Source organism: Strigops habroptila, chromosome 17, assembly GCF_004027225.2.
Source record: "Strigops habroptila isolate Jane chromosome 17, bStrHab1.2.pri, whole genome shotgun sequence".
Lineage (NCBI taxonomy): Eukaryota > Metazoa > Chordata > Aves > Psittaciformes > Psittacidae > Strigops > Strigops habroptila.
In genome coordinates, this window is record NC_044293.2 from 6,608,226 (window position 1) to 6,623,667 (window position 15,442).

Genomic DNA, 15,442 nt, shown 5'->3' on the forward strand with positions numbered 1-15,442 from the left:
CACAGCTGCAAGTGGGAGAGCACATCCATCCTCTCTAGTTAAACCCACAGTGAAACCTTGGGGTCTCGGGTCCTGTTTTCTTTTTGTCCCTCAAAAGAGAAACCCAGGATTTAGGGAAACATGACCTGTTGGTTTTAACTCCCAGCTCGGCAGTCACTGAGGAGCTGCCCTCTCTGCAGCGAGAGGAAGAGATCAAATTCTAGCTGGGAATCTCCGGGAAGCTGCTCAGCCCCTGCTTTGTGTCCCAGCAACCAGAGGGGCCAGGCTATGGGAGAAGCACCAGACGTGGTCTCTGGCAATGGAGTTTCAGGGTATGCTGGCTCTTAGAAACCATAGTTTTATTTAACAAATGTCAGTACAGTTTGTTTCAAACTGAGGACAGTGCAGCTGGACCACCCTCCATCCATCCTGCTCTCACCCCACACACCGCGCTCTGCTCCCCAGGACCACCGTGGCCTCTCTGCACATTGGAAGGGTCCAGGCTGGTGTGACCAGTGGAGCATGTATGGTTGTGTTCAGGACTCGAGCCTTTCCCTTCCAAGGAGGGAAGGTTGCAACCCAGCAGGGACTGGAATTACGATGAGTGAAACCAAACATGCAGCTGGGAGAGGACGCAGCAGTTGGAAATGATTCCAATGGTAGGAAAACTTGTTGTAGTCCTTTTCCAAGTGTCTCTTTGTACTCTAGGCTTTGCAGACTGAAGTGAGCTTGGGGGGTTCATCCAATAACAGAGTCAATCTGCTGCAGTGCAGATGGCTACTGCTTTCACACAAGATAACACCCCCCATTCCCATAGAGCAGCCAGCAGCTTTCTAGCCAAGTAGCTCTTCAGCCAGCGCACCTAAAGGAGCAGTTCTGTAAGGCTTTGGGACTGGGAGCTGGGGAATGCCACTCTTCCCAAGGGCTTGATACACAGTGGGAGGAAATAACTTACCAAAAATAGATTGTTTGAGATCTGAGGAAATACACAACGTTTCCAGGGTTACTTTCCCCCTCATTTCAAAGGTAAAATTGTGCTTCAGACCTTTTTGAAGGAATTGGGACAATGACGGTGGGGGGGTTGATCAAAGGTTTAAATACAACATGAAAGGGGAGGTAAGTTCTGGGTGTTGTTAAAGGGGAGAAAGGGGATGTTGTACCTCAATGTGTTCCTCAGCAAGTGTGTCAATCTCAACTACAGAGCCAACCAAGGTAGTAGCACCCAGGTTCCTCTTCTGCATTGCTCAGTCCTGTGTCTCACTGAGGAGCAAAACACAGTTTCATCAGAGAACACGCTTCCATCAGAGCTATCTCGGGTCCCTTGATGTTCAGAACACACTAGAGGTGACTCGTTTGACATAGATAGTTTATCAACCTACCTCGAGCCAGGTGCTGAAGAGCACTATAAGCACAGGATTGCCTTTACAAGGGTGCTGCTCGATCCATCACAAGTTACCTCTGGAACTGCTCCAGCAGTTGTGTGGCCTGGCTCTGAAAAAGGGGCTGGGGCTGAAGGATACATTCCAGTATGCCTAAAATCAGCTTTTATCATTAAATCCCTCATTTTAAGCAGTTAACCTTATTTTTTAAGGGTGGAAATGAGGCTTTAGGGAAGAGCACCCTTCAGAGAATCCCACACCTAACACTCATATGAAGTGGGATTTGAGACTGGATCAAGGGTTATGGTGTATGGCCACAACACTCTCATTAAACCCCACTCCCAGTTGCTTTAACATGGATGAATAGAGAACCACATGCTGTAACCATACATCCATCCAGGAATAATGGTCAGCTGGGAGTGGGCAACAGCTCCATGTCCAGAAGGAGACTGCTGAACCTCACAGTTCTGTACTGGGACCAGCGCTGTTTAGCATCTTCAGCAGTGACACAGGGGCATGGAGGGCATCCTCAGCAGGTCTGCAGGTGACCCCAAGCTCAGTGGGGTGGTTGACATGCCCGAGGTTGCTCCAAGCTCCAAGCCCCATCCAACCTGGCCTTGAACACTACGAGGGCTGGAGCAGCTCTGCTCTGGAGCCAGGCTGAGAGAGCTGGGCTGGGGCAGCCTGGAGAAGAGAAGGCTCCTGAAGGGGAGACCTTAGAGCAGCTCCAGTGCCTAAAGGGGCTCCAGGAAACCTGGAGAGGGGCTTTGGGCAAGGGATGGAGGGACAGGACAAGGGGAATGGTGTAAAATAAAAGGGGAGATTTAGACTAGGTAAAAGGAAGAGCTTCTTTTACAGTGAGGGTGCTGAGGCGCTGGCACAGGGTGCCCAGAGAAGCTGTGGCTGCCCCATCCCTGGCAGTGTTCAAGGCCAGGTTGGACACAGGGGCTTGGAGCAACCTGCTCTAGTGGAAGGTGTCCCTGCCCATGGCAGGGGTTGGAACTGGGTGAGCTTTAAGGTCCCTTCCAACACAAACCATTCTATGAACGCAGAGGTATGTCAGTGCCCTCCAAACCATGAAACTAATGAAGGGAAAGGAGGGGGAATACAAAGAGAACAGAGATACTTGCTGGGCCTGTTCTAACCTGCCTTGCTTTTCACCCTCCCCCAAACCCTTCCTGTCTTGTGCAGCGTAATAAACACTGATTAAAGTAGGTTTAAAATTAAGGGCTAAGGTGCCATCTCAGCAGGTGGCTGTCCCCTCCATGAGCAGAGAGCTGGTCAGGCTCTCAGGCACACATAGCCACAACGTACGTGTGTCTCAGGAACAAGTCACCAGGGGCCAGCACACTCCTGTGGCCATCCTCACCCTCGCCTTCAGGTCCTGTGAAACAGCCCCTTCAGTCTAAACCACCACCCCAGCAGTGCCACGTCCTCAGTGCATCCTGCCCTGCATCCACTGCTCCCAAACCGAGCATCTCCTCTCGCAAGGCAGCTGCTCTGGTGCCGAAGCTGGTGGCAGTCCTGTGTTTTCTGTGCTTTTCTCCACCTCCAGTGTCTGGTTGTGCTCAGAGTCCAGGAGGAAGGGCAGGGGAACCCGGGCAGTCTATGGATGCAGTGTTGCTTGTTTGCAGTACACTAAGAACTCTTGGAAGTCAGCAGAGGTCCTTGGCTTCTGCACATCTGGCTGCTTGGATGCTGTGGAGAGGAACCTTGCAGGCTGTGCATGAAGAGATCTGCAAGAGAGACACAAGTAGCATGTACATGACCCTTCTGCCTCGCTGCAGTCAGCTGCCACCCCTTGGAACTAGCCCAAAACCCATCCCGGCTCCTGGAGTACCGCTGCTAGGCAACTGGGTGGTGGTGACAAGCAGTTGTGACAGCGCTGAAGAGCTGTGGCCTCTCTGCAAAGCTGCTATATATAGTGCAGCTAATGTGCAGTGCAGGCTTTCCTCTGCGGGCCTGCCAACGGGCTGCCACAGCGGGCCACTGCAGCAGGCAGGGCTCCAGCCCCTCAGCCTGAGGGCAGGAGCTGTGCGAGAGCTCACTGCTGCTGAAAACACGCTGCTGCCGAACACATCCAGCCCTTCCCTTTGCTGCTGAGCACATCCAGCCCTTCCCTTTGCTGAGAGCACATCCAGCCCTTCCCTTTGCTGCCCAGCACATCCAGCCCTTCCCTTTGCTGCTCTTACTTCCCTGTATTCCAGAGAAAAAGAGAATAAGCAGCAGCCTCCTCTCCCCTCAGGCCTGGTTATACGCTCCAGTTAAAGGGAGCTGTGCATTTATTTCTCCCTATAATCATGAAGTGCAGCAACATGGTCTGGAGGTAGATAGGAGTGAACAGTCCATCCTTCACTTCAGCAAGCCAATTGCAGACTAAGTGCACATCCTGCACCCTGCACTGCTCTATTAGTACCGTTCATAAGGCAACCTTGTTGTTTGGCCAGAGGTTTCGTTATTTAACCATGTAACTTGTGCCTAAACTCTCCTTCCCTGGTTTTCTCTCCTTCCCCTCAACCTCTCAGCAGGTCTCTCCCTTTCAGCAGCTTGTCCTTAAGATAAAAAAGAGAGATTCTCCGCTTGTCTCAGGACGTTCTGCAGAAGGGGAAGGTCAGAATGTGAAAAATGGCACTTTTAAAAGAGCTCTTCTCTTTTTTCCTGTCATTGTCTGGTGGTCTCCTCCTTTGACCGTCCAAACCCAAGAGCTCTTACCTCCTGTTGGTCTCGTTCAGCCACGCAGTCAGATTTCCACGTTGGGATCTGTGAATCCTTTCTTCCCCTCATTCACCAGCACCGGCTTTTCTGTCCTTGTGTGCCAGACTAGGATCTGAAGAAGCAACAGAAGTCACTGGCTGCACTAACAAATATTCCTGCACATTCAATCAATGGTGCGATTTCACCACCTACCCTGGGGCCTAATGGCGCATTCAGAGCGGAGAGGAGGTTTGCATAAAGCTTCATTTAGGCAGCCCTGCTGCTCTGCAGAGTGCACAGAAACAGCCCATTTTACAGTGTGCTGTCTTGGGACATTAACCTGCTCCTTCCATGGAGTTAGCAACCACCTTCCTCAAAAGGCTCATCAACCTTTGCAGTGATGTAAGGCAGCTCCCTCGTAAGCAGAGAGTCACACACGTGTGTTCCCCACAGGCCCAGATCCTTACTCAGGTTGTTGGTTATCCCATTACTACATCCTTGGCCAGTTCGGAAACAGTAAAATGAGTTTTTCAGTGCATCTTTGTCACCCACCGCTGGAAGGAAGCCACCGGCTCCCTAATGCACCAGCATGTGTAAACTCACTCAAGACCAAGAGGAGACCTGAGAGTGACACTGCTCTGAGCAGTGCTTCCTGCTGCTCCAGCCTGCTGCTGTCTCAGAGCTGCAGGATGCAGGAGATATAGGTACAGAACACTCCCCACCTTCCACATGCACATGGTCCCTTCAGAACCCAGCAAGCATTTGTCTGCCAGATCACCTCAAAGCCCCCTACACATCTCCTCTGATGTGCTGGCCTCACACTGCCACTATCTGTACCATGTACAATATGTTGCTTAAAGCCCCTCTCCAACTTAGAACTGAAGCTTCTGCTAAAGCTTCCCTCAGTCTTAGCAGCAAAATGTAATGTAGAATCCCAGCCTGGTTTGGGTTGGAAGGGACCTTAAAGCTCCTCCAGCTCCAACCCCCTGCCACGGGCAGGGACACCTTCCACTAGAGCAGGTTGCTCCAAGCCCCTGTGTCCAACCTGGCCGTGAACACTGCCAGGGATGGGTCAGCCACAGCTTCTCTGGGCACCCTGTGCCAGCGCCTCAGCACCCTCACAGGGAAGAGCTTCTGCCTCAGAGCTCATCTCAGTCTCCCCTCTGGCAGGTTAAAGCCATTCCCCCTTGTCCTGTCCCTCCATCCCTTGCCCAAAGCCCCTTTCCAGGTTTCCTGGAGCCCCTTTGGGCACTGGAAGACAGTTTAGGGATCACCATCTGTGGATGAGAACTGGAATACAAATAAACTGAAGAGGTGGTCTGGCGTTCCTGGAGGGGGGGTTACAGGGAAGCAGTCTCTAGTAGCTGTGCTGTTCTGCTGCATGGAAGCTGTTTAAAACACTCTCCCCTGACCAGACTCAATTACGCTCATTGCTTTGCTCCCAGAACCTGGATTGCTGGGAGCAGCTTCATCCTTCAGAGTTACAGCTTCCTGCTTCCCTTCACCTGCTCTCACTGATGTGTGCTGCCTTGCGGGGGTTTCCTCTTGTTGCTATGACAATGCTCTGTACAGTTAATCCAAGGATCTGCAATTCCATACCCAGGCCCTGCTCTCTGGGAAGAAACAAGGGCACGTTCTGTTGCTAAAGGATGAACAAACCCTTTGGTTAAACAGGAGCACCCCAAGAAGCTGTTGGACCAAATTTGCCTCTGACGTGAGCAATCACCTCCTGTGCAGGGCTTAAATCTCACCAACTGAGGCAATAGAGACCAACTGCTGCCTGGAGCTGGTCCAAAACCCTGTTTTATTGCTCCCCCACAAGCATTTCAGAGCCTGCTCATCCATTGTTATGGTCCTGCTCACCCACTGCAGCAACACTGCAGGTACTGGACTGCTTTCCTGTGGAAAGGCAATGCCAAAGAGGGCTGCACAACTGGCTCCTCAGCCAACAAACAGGATGTCTAAACCTTAATGCAGGTGCTAGAAGAATCCCGCAGCCAATTCTCCTTCCCAGCAGGAGCAGGTAAGAGCTCTTTCCACTGGCTTGCTTTGAGCAGTGGTTTCATACAGGTCCCCTTTAAAGATCCCTACATTTCCCATCATTTACAGCCTTGCCACTCAGAACAGATCCAAGGATCCCTCTCCATAGCAGACATCATTGTCTTCTAACAGGGAATTAGCCAACAGGCAAGCTGACCTACAGTGGGAGGGGGCCACAGGGTTGCAAGCACACAGGGAGGGCTTCAGTGGTGGTTGTTTGAGATGGGGACTACACAACACGAAGGAAAAGAGACCCCAAGCTGGAATAACAGCTTGGCCTCCTCCCGCTTCTGCTAACCCAAATTCCTAGCACGTCTCTAAGGCTCTCTTAAGCATTGTGGAAAGAGCACACCCAGAGCACACCCACCAGTGTAACAAATACTGCTCACTTCTCCCTATAACTCTTGCTTTTCTTCTATGTCAGGAGAATCGAGGCCACTGCTATTAAATGAGCTCAAATAATCTTCAGCTGTGCTTTGTGCTTTCTGATGGGTGTTATAGGCAAAACACACCAGACCACGAGAGAAGAAAAGGTTACAGCAGCCTGATTTGAGCTGTTGCAGCTGCAGCAGAGAGCTACATGTCCAGCATGGAGCAGTGCAGGCAGCAAGTGCTGCACCATCTGAGCAACTCAGGTGTAAATGACGGCTTTACAGGGGATGGCATTGCAGAGCAGTGCTGGTGACTAACCAGGTCAAGGCAAGGCCAAAAGAACCCTCCGCGTTCCACATGTCTGTCCTTCAAACCAGCAGCTCCAGCACTGCTGTGTGCGAAGCTTCCCCAGCACAGTGCTGTCACAGGCAGTGCAAGCACTGGTCACCAACCTGCACATAGAGAGGAGGCGAGTGACTGAATGATGGGGCTGAGGCGGCTTTCTCCCACCCTTGGGCGCTCCCACCACGGGTGAGGAGCAGTCCGTACCTTAGTGCAGTTGGCAGCTTTCGGCTCCAGGTCGTTCAGGGTGACCAGCTCCCGCAGCAGGCTGCTCTCCTGGTAGCCCCCCTTGACTCCTCGCAGCTTGAAGTACGCCTGAGGTCTGTGGAGGATGAGCCTGAGGTTCACAGCGAAGCCTGCCATGTCTATCGCGAAGGGGCGGTGCGGGTCGAACACCGTCTTCCAGCCATAGACCTTCCCCGCGGCGTTCACGCGGGGGGACTCGTAGCGCAGGCCTCCGACAAAGGCCACCGGCCACACCGACACCTTCCTGGTGCTGCGCATCTGCAGGGGCAGAGAGGGACGGGCTGCAGCGCCCGGCAGGGAGCCCGCATCCTGCTCGGCAGCACCAGCTCCGGAGCCAAGAACCTGCGCTGTGTTCCCAAGCTGCAGAGCTCATCACTCACCTGTACGGGGGTGAGCATCCGGGAGCTGCGGAAGCAAAGTGCTTTGGAAATGGGTAGCCACTGAGCCAAGCATAGACTCATGGAATGGGTTGGGTTGGAAGGGACCTTAATGCTCATCCAGTTCCAAACCCCTGCCACAGGCAGGGACACCTTCCACTAGAGCAGGTTGCTCCAAGCCCCTGTGTCCAACCTGGCTGCAAAGCTGGCATTAACTCAGCACTAAAACCAAAGCTGCCAATAATAAACATAACTGAGATTGAAGAGTGGGGTTTTGTCCAAAGGCCTTTAGAGCTGTGGGGCATCAGTCCCCCACATGGACAGCACAGGAGATCAGGACCCATGGGAGGGAGGCGCCAGCTGGGAATGCAGGAATGGCGTATCTAGGAAGCAGGATGGAAGCTGAGGAGTGTGAGCGGCAGTCTCAGCCTGTGAGGCAGAGCAAGACTCAAAGCATCTCTGGAGCGAGGCGCTGCAGCTGCAGCCCACACCTCAGGACCAGCTGAGCCTCACCAGAAGCTCCCAGCATGCAGGATGGTGCTTTGTACCTGCTCCTACCCCCAGTGGAACGATGCTGGATGCCTCTACTCCCTGCAGAGTCAACAGGCACAGACAGGAGCCACGAGGGGCCACTTCGAGATGCCTGCACTTGCCAAGGCAGATGCTCTGAATGCCAGAGGCCCACTCACCCAGGCCCCGCTCTGCTGCCAGGCTCAGCCTCCATCCTGCTCTCAGCCCAGTCTCTCAGATCAGGGATCTCCCAGAGCTAATCTCATCACTGCTAATTGCAGCAAACGAGACCAGAGGAGCTCTGGCACTTGCCGTTCTGCATTATACACGTGCTAACAGCAGCCCCTGCCCACAGGGAACAACAGTGTGTGTCTTCTGCATTTCACAGCACGTTTCAGCAGCTCCATGTGACCTTAAACTGCAGCTACATCTCAGAGAGGAGAAGCCTCTGCGAGCAAAGCCCACAGGTGACTGAAGGAACCCTTTCTGCTTTATTCGTGTGTGGTGTCTGCCTCAAGATGCTGCCAGAACCAGCCTCAAAGGGGACTGTGGAAGAAAGGCATTCATCTGGATTTGCTTTCAGCTTTAAAAGCTGAAATATATTCGTGTGGCTATCCAAGCTAAAATGAAAGCCATCAAGGAAGGGAAAGGAGGCATGCGTGGAGCAAATACATAGGAGATGCCTGCTGTGGAACCTGGCAGCTGGTGGGGAAGGAAGCAGTCCTCCATTCTCATCCCTTGCTGCAAGAGCAGCCCTCTCCAAGGCAGTGTGAAGGGCTCCACCTCTCCGGGAGAAGGACCAAGCACAAACTCATGCTCCTCGTGTGTGCAGCAAGGCAGAGCCAGAGCACCCAGAGCAGCTCTGGAGGTGTCCTGCATGGCACTGTGCAGGTGTAGCTCTGAAAGGGCACTGCTGCCTTCAGAGCAGAGCAGGCACCGCGCTCCTCTCAGCTCCAGGATTTAACCAGCGGGCACTGTGGGACGAGAGCAAGCGTGTGCAAACAGCAAGCAGGGAAGAGAAGCCCCAGGGACTCCTCAGACAAGAACAAACACCAATTCACAGGCAGCCAAGTGCAATACAGAGGGGTGGTGGAGAAGAAAAGTGGGTAATATCAGCTCAGGTACCAGCTGGAAATCTGCTCCAGGGTGGTGCATGGGAGGAGGGTGGGCATGTATGTTGTGATGTTCCAATCCTCCCCACAGGGAAAGGCAGCTCCTCCTTAGCTTCCTGTACAGTAAAACCTGTCTGCCCCCCGATTTCATGCCACTGGGGTTCCCATCGCTTCACACAGGATGATGTGGACAGACAGACTGATGCAGAGCTCAGGAGAGGACGCACACAGCATCCCCTCGGCTCAGCACACAGCATCTTTTACCCGCCACGTCCCAAGCTGCAGGTGAGCCCAGCAGGGTCTTACCTCCTCAAAGAGCTCCAGGCTGTAGGTGTTGTCATCATCGGCGAAGTAGACAATGCCAGGCTGGCTGCTGTTCTTGTTGAAGGTCTCCCTCAGCCACCTCAGGGCAAGGTTCCTCTGCATGGTCCCGCGGGGGATGCGGGGGTCCCGCATGTCCCCCCGCAGCTTGTAGTTGCGCGGGGTCTCCACGTTGAGGTGGGTGTAGTTGAGCCCCGTGTCCCGCAGCAGGCGGGTGATGAGGGGCGTGCGGCGCTGGGAGTCCTCCACCAGGATCCAGTGCAGGTTGGGGACGTGCAGGAGGGTGTTGGCCAGGCGGGTGAGCTCTGCCTTCTGCACAGGCCGGCTGTAGGTGGGGGTGATGACGTGGATGGTGGGAAGGGTGTCTGACCATGGGGGCGGGCGGGTATAAACGTACTCTGTCCTCACCACCTCCACTATGTCCCGCTCCGACAGGCAGTATTCCTTGGAGTCCAAGCCTGCAGCGAGATCACGCTGGGAGTCACCACCATCATCTGAGCAAGGGTACGAGAGAGAAGAAAGAGCTGCATGGACTCAGTCCTCCAGCACCCCCCCGGACTGAGTCAGCAGGCTGGTTGCTAACAGCAGGTCACCCTCATGGGTGCAGAGGACAGGAAACAAGCTCGGATGGAGGCTTCCATAAATACACAAATAAATAAAGGCATCAGGGACAAACGCACAGGAGGAAAGAAGGTTCTGCTGTTAGAAAACCAGCACCAAGCAAGGCCTGAGTGCTCAGAAGAAGCAACTTCCACAAGCACCCAGAATCAGAGAGTACCCGGCTGGAAGTGACCTCAAGGATCATCTGGTCCAACCCTTCCAGGCAAAGCTACAGAAGAGACAAGGCTTTTGTACAGCAGTTAGCTCTAGATAAAGAAAATAGCAACGTGGATGGATGATGTGTCATTCCCAAAGAGCTCCAGGGCTCTGGGCAGCATGTCCAGTGGGACAGGACACTGGAACATTGGGAGGCAGGGAGCTGTAACTGGTGGCAATACCAAGGCAGTGAAGATACCCAGCAGCAGCATGTGGGGGCCTCTGCAGCACTGACAGGCCTGGGATGGGGCATGGGGAAGCAGGGAAAGAAGCACTTCAGATCCAGAAATGGAGGGAGGAACCAAGCCTGTAAGTGCAGGCATTGTCCTGCAGAGGCTCTCACCTCTGGCTAAGCTCTCCTCAGGAAGGCCCTACCAGCCTCTGAGCATCACACTCAGCAGAGCAGAGTGAGCAATGAACAGCATGCACATAGGATACACTGATCCAAACATGCACAATCCTTGCAGACAGAATCCTACCCATTCAGCTATTCCCATTCACCCTGCCCCCGTTGTTTTCCCAGGGTGTGACTTTCACCCTTCCACACCACTGCAGACCAGCAGGAACACCACAGCCTACAGTTAGGAACTGGCAGAGGTGAAGGGACACCTCCATTCAGGGTCAGAGGCAGCTGCTCTCTAGTGGGCCCATCATACTCAGAGCCATAGGGTTTGCAAATGAGCTACCACCAGATGAGAAAGAATAGAACAGACGTTAGATCTGAGCCAGCAGGATCATGGCATGTTACTCTTCCAGCATCATAGACTTTGATAGCAGCCCTGAACTGAATGAAGGTCTCCTTCTCCATGGTGTTGATGGAGGGAGATGTGTATCTGGCAGGGATGGACAGGGCTGAGGTGCCTGCACGTGCTGGTGTAAGGCAAAGCACATCAGCAGACTCTGAACTGACAATTCCAAGTGTTCAGCAAAAGGAGAAGCATCTCTGGAGGAAGGGTGCAAACATGACAATGAAAAGGGAAGAGAATCCTCCATAAAAAGGACCAGAAAGGGGAAATGAGGTGACTTTCTTCCCCTCACACAAGCCTCCCCTTACTGACCCACAGCAGAAGGGCAAAGCCAAGAATGAAGCCTGCAAGAGCTCTCACAGCCCGTAGATACTGCTGCTGTGCCAAAAGCAGGATAACAACTAGGACCTTCTGGCCAGAGAGGACCCCTCAGAACTTCCTGCATCGATCTGGTTTGCGCCGGGGCTCTGTTTGATGCTTCGTGTGCCCAGCAGCGTGGGAGCTGATGCTCTCGTAGCATTGGAGCTCCACAGACACTCAGGTGAGATGCTGGCTCTTGCCTTCTCCTTCAAGTGCAGAAGCACCAGTTTGCTGCTTTCCTGAGGACACTTAGAGCTGCTCTTTGCCCCCCGTCTCCCGGAGCAGCTGTCTCAAGTGGCAGCTTTGTTTCCTCTGCTCTCTTGCTTTTGCAGCTCTCCTGCTCAACTGACTTGTGTGCAGGGGCAACAGGAAGGGACTCCTCTGCTATGGATCGTCATCCAACAAGAACAAAGAAAAGCATCTTCCTTCAGAACTCTGGGTTTAGGCCACGGAGAGCTCTCCAAGTGCAGTAAGCACATCCCATGGCTTGGGGCTTGATGTGTGTGAAGAACCCCTGTGGGCACTGGGCTGTTCCTGCAGCAGAAGTGGGGAGGCTTCTGCATGAGCATGGACTGGGAGCTGAGATGAGCATGGCTGCCATGGAGAAATGAAATGAGGGAGGGGACAAGGACGAGGGAGGGATGCACAGACTGGGCATGGGCTGGTTTGAGTTCTCTCACCCTTGTGCACTGCAAGCAGCGGAGCAATGGTGCTCTGGTGCCAGACGGTGATTAGTAGTGTCCAGGGCAGAACTATCAGCACGATAGCCAGGATGTCTCGTCTCTTCGGCATCTCCAAGACTGACTGGACCCACAGCTCCTCATTACCTGACAGTGAGAACCCCAGAGACAGAACAGCAGAGCACATGGAGAACAGAAATAAATGGCCAGGAAGGAACAAGGACACAGAGAGAGAACGCGAGAGGGAGAGAGCAGCGGAGGTGACACGACTCGTGAGTCTTACCAGTGCTTACAACCCACCCATTGCAGAAGCAGGTTTGGAGGGGCCTCGGCTGCTGACCCCGGGAGCAGGCGGGCACTTCTGCAGCACACTGCTGGAGCTGCCAGCAGGAACCTCAGGGACTCATGTGGAAGGAAACCTGCAACAGAGAGCAAAGGTGAGTAGGCAGAGAAGAGCACTATGGAGCTGCTGCACAAGGGTTCACAATCCTCCTCGGAAGAGCAAATCAAAGTGGGGCACTGAGCACCAGCAACGTGTCCCACCCCTCCAGGGAGAGGTGCCTCCAGCGTGCCCAGAGCCTTGCTTCCCTTCACATCCATCTCCTCCAAGCAAAAGCTGCTCAGTGCTGCATCAGTGCTAAACCATCCCCAGCAGAAGAGGACCCTTCCATCCACCAGCCAGCCAAGCCTCACACCACCACGTGCCAGGCCCAAGCCCCTGGGAGGAAGCAGAGACCACAATGGTTCTGTGACCCACCAGACCCTCTCCCTCGGCCAGGCAGAGCACTCAGGCTGCCTGTGCCCAATTCCTTGGGAATACAGCTCCAGTGAACCAGTGACCCTGTGTTTTGCCCATCACTGCCCTCCCCTCAGCTCAGACCATCCCACTGGCATCTCTGATGCAGCCCAGGCTTCCAATGGTTCATTTCTTCCACCTCAGGCATGTTGCAGCTGGAGCATGTTAAACTGTCACGATGGCTCAGGTTGCTTCAGTATAAACCCATACAAGATTTAAGCAGACTGTGTTTTATCCAGGTGTCTTGGCAAGCAAAGTACATCACTTAGCAGGGACACATACAACGGACACTCTGCAAACATGGGTAGCATTTTAGTACCACTGCTCCCATGTGGGGCAACGCATTAAACTGCTGCTAGAAGGGCTGCAGAGAACGGGAGTGCTGGAGAGATTCAGGCTCAAATCCCTGATTTGGCTCGACCTGGATTTCTCCTGGCCATGCCTTGACGGCTGGGCTGTAGACTCAGCCTCCGGCACTGAGCCCAGTGGAAGACTTGAAGTGAAATGGCTCCAAGAAACCATGGGTTGCCCTTTGGAAGTGAGATTCAAGTTGCTGGACACAACCATAGAGAAACCTGTGCCAGAGATCGTCTGTGGAGCTGGGGACCCATCACATGCACCTACCCTGGAAGGGTCTCCAACAGCAACCAGCCCGCAAACACACCCGGTTCTACAGAGAGGCAGGATTCCTGCAGGGAAGAACAGGGAAGCAGCAGGGAACAGCTTCCACAGCTCAGGGATCTGCTCTGTGCAGCCACTTTCAAGGGAGCTTCTCCCAGCAATGCACATTTGTCCCTGTTTATGTTCAGGACTGGAGAAAGCAGCCAGGGAGGAAGAAGAGGAGTTATTCCAGCACATCCCAGCCTGCTGTTGCAGCCCTGTCCAGCTCTGTGAGCCAGAGACATCCCGCTGGCCCCACGCTGCCAAAGCACACAGTGCCCTCAGGAAAGAGCATCTGGCCTCGTCCTTGCTGTCCCTGCAGTTGCTGTCAGTGCCTCAACAAAGGACACTTTGAATCCTCTCCTACATCCAGAGCGTGTCCCTTGGGCATTCCTGTAGGGCAGAGCTGGAAGGGGCAGCTCTGACCAGCCCGACCACCTCACCTAGCTGCAAACGCACTGAGGGAAGGTCTCGGGCACTGAGAGGGGCTGGGAGGAAATGACAGGCTAAAAGAGCCACTCGGAGTCAATGCAGAGCCCTGGCAAGCTGCCACGGTGGCTGGCATGCAGCAAACGGCCCTTTGTCAAGGGCATCTTCCTCCCAGCACACTGCTCGTACCTTAAAGATGCCATTTCCCTGCCTCCTGCCAAGCCAGCACCCTCGCTCAGGACAGGCTGACCCTGGGCTTCCCAGGATGGAACTCTTCCTCCCCATGTCCTCCTGGGGCTGGCTGAACGCTCAGCTCCCTTTGCACCCCCAGAAACCACAGGCTCACTGTCAATTCCCGAAGTGATTTGAGTGGACGGATGACCCCGAGAAGCCTGACTGAAGGACATGAGAAGAACTCCCTTGGGGCTGCTGTGAGCAGCAGCAAATCTGGATCCAGACAAAGCACTTCAAGCGTGTTCCCTCTCAACACAAGGTGAGGCCAGTTCTCAGTGTACCAAAGCCACGCTCCCACCTCCCAGCATGTGTTAAAGGGTGAAATCCATTTGCTGCTGTGAACAGCATCAGCCAGGAAATCCATGATGGTACACTGCTGGTGAGAGAAGTCACAGCTTCACGGCCCGAGGCAGAGGGCTTGCCCTGCAGCCCAAAACTCCCTTGTTGCCCAACTAAATGATGCCTTTTGCTGCTGTTCATGGCACAAGGGAGGCTTGCCAAGAAGTAGAATGGGAAAAATGATGATGTTCCTCAAGGTATTCACTCTACCCCTGCCCCATCACATTACAACTCTCCTTTCCCCAGTGCATACCTTCAAACCCAAACCTGCCTTGGTTCAGATTGTCCATGTGAGGCTTCTGCTATCCCTTTTCTGCAGGGAAAAGCAGGAGGAGGAACAAAGTGAAACATGAAGTAACTGAAAGAATACTTCTTTTTTTCAGCAAAAGACACAAATCTCCTGCTCAACTCTAAGCGATTTGAGGGTTAAAATGCTTCTAACCCAAAGGTGTTTGGCGTATTTGGAACCAGTCTCCTTGGCAGAGATCTCTTCCAACATGCTGGAAGCAGAAGGGCTGTGCCACATGGTGGAAGAGATTCCCCATCCTCCGGCAGAGGGCAATGGTGTCAAGGCATGACAATGTGAAAAGGGCATTCATCTAATAAAAAAGCTGTAAGAAATCCTGGAGCCACGTGTTAGGAACCTGCTGGATTATTAAACACTGAAGGTTCTTCTTTAAAATGGAGTTAATTTGCCTCAGTGCTGGCATTTACTGTAGAAAACACTGATTCCATCTGCAATCAGGTTATAGTTTTCCCTTCTTTCTTCCTGTGGGGCTGAGTGCTCCTTGGTTTTCCCCCATTGAACAGAAGTGATTTAGAACATGCTAACCTAAAGACTTGCTTGAATTGAGCACGTGTATACATATATATATGTCACTGGAGTGAAAATACTGCCTAGATGTAAGAAAAACACAGACAAAACCCCCCAAACACTTCCTTGCATTACAAACAGCCAGGACACAGCAAACACACACAGCCAAATCCTACAACAAAAGCTTCACAAAGCA

At 53.4% G+C, this 15,442-nt stretch overlaps 1 protein-coding gene across 8 annotated transcripts in view; it reads right to left on the reverse strand.

Annotated features, from left to right (window-relative positions):
• Positions 1-321: 321 nt before the first annotated feature.
• Positions 322-15,442, reverse strand: part of B3GAT1 (beta-1,3-glucuronyltransferase 1) — an 89,582-nt gene continuing 74,461 nt past the window's right edge. For 2 of the 8 annotated variants that reach the window (XM_030505400.1, XM_030505398.1), the window contains 6 exons: positions 12,275-12,393; positions 11,975-12,121; positions 9,358-9,866; positions 7,014-7,310; positions 4,071-4,185; positions 322-3,094 (listed from right to left, as the gene is read on the reverse strand). In XM_030505400.1, the coding sequence (XP_030361260.1) occupies positions 4,099-4,185; positions 7,014-7,310; positions 9,358-9,866; positions 11,975-12,121; positions 12,275-12,278 (1,044 nt within the window). In that variant the 5' untranslated portion in view covers positions 12,279-12,393 and the 3' untranslated portion in view covers positions 322-3,094; positions 4,071-4,098. The other 6 variants (XR_003994268.1, XM_030505401.1, XM_030505403.1 and 3 more) reach the window with 6 other exon arrangements.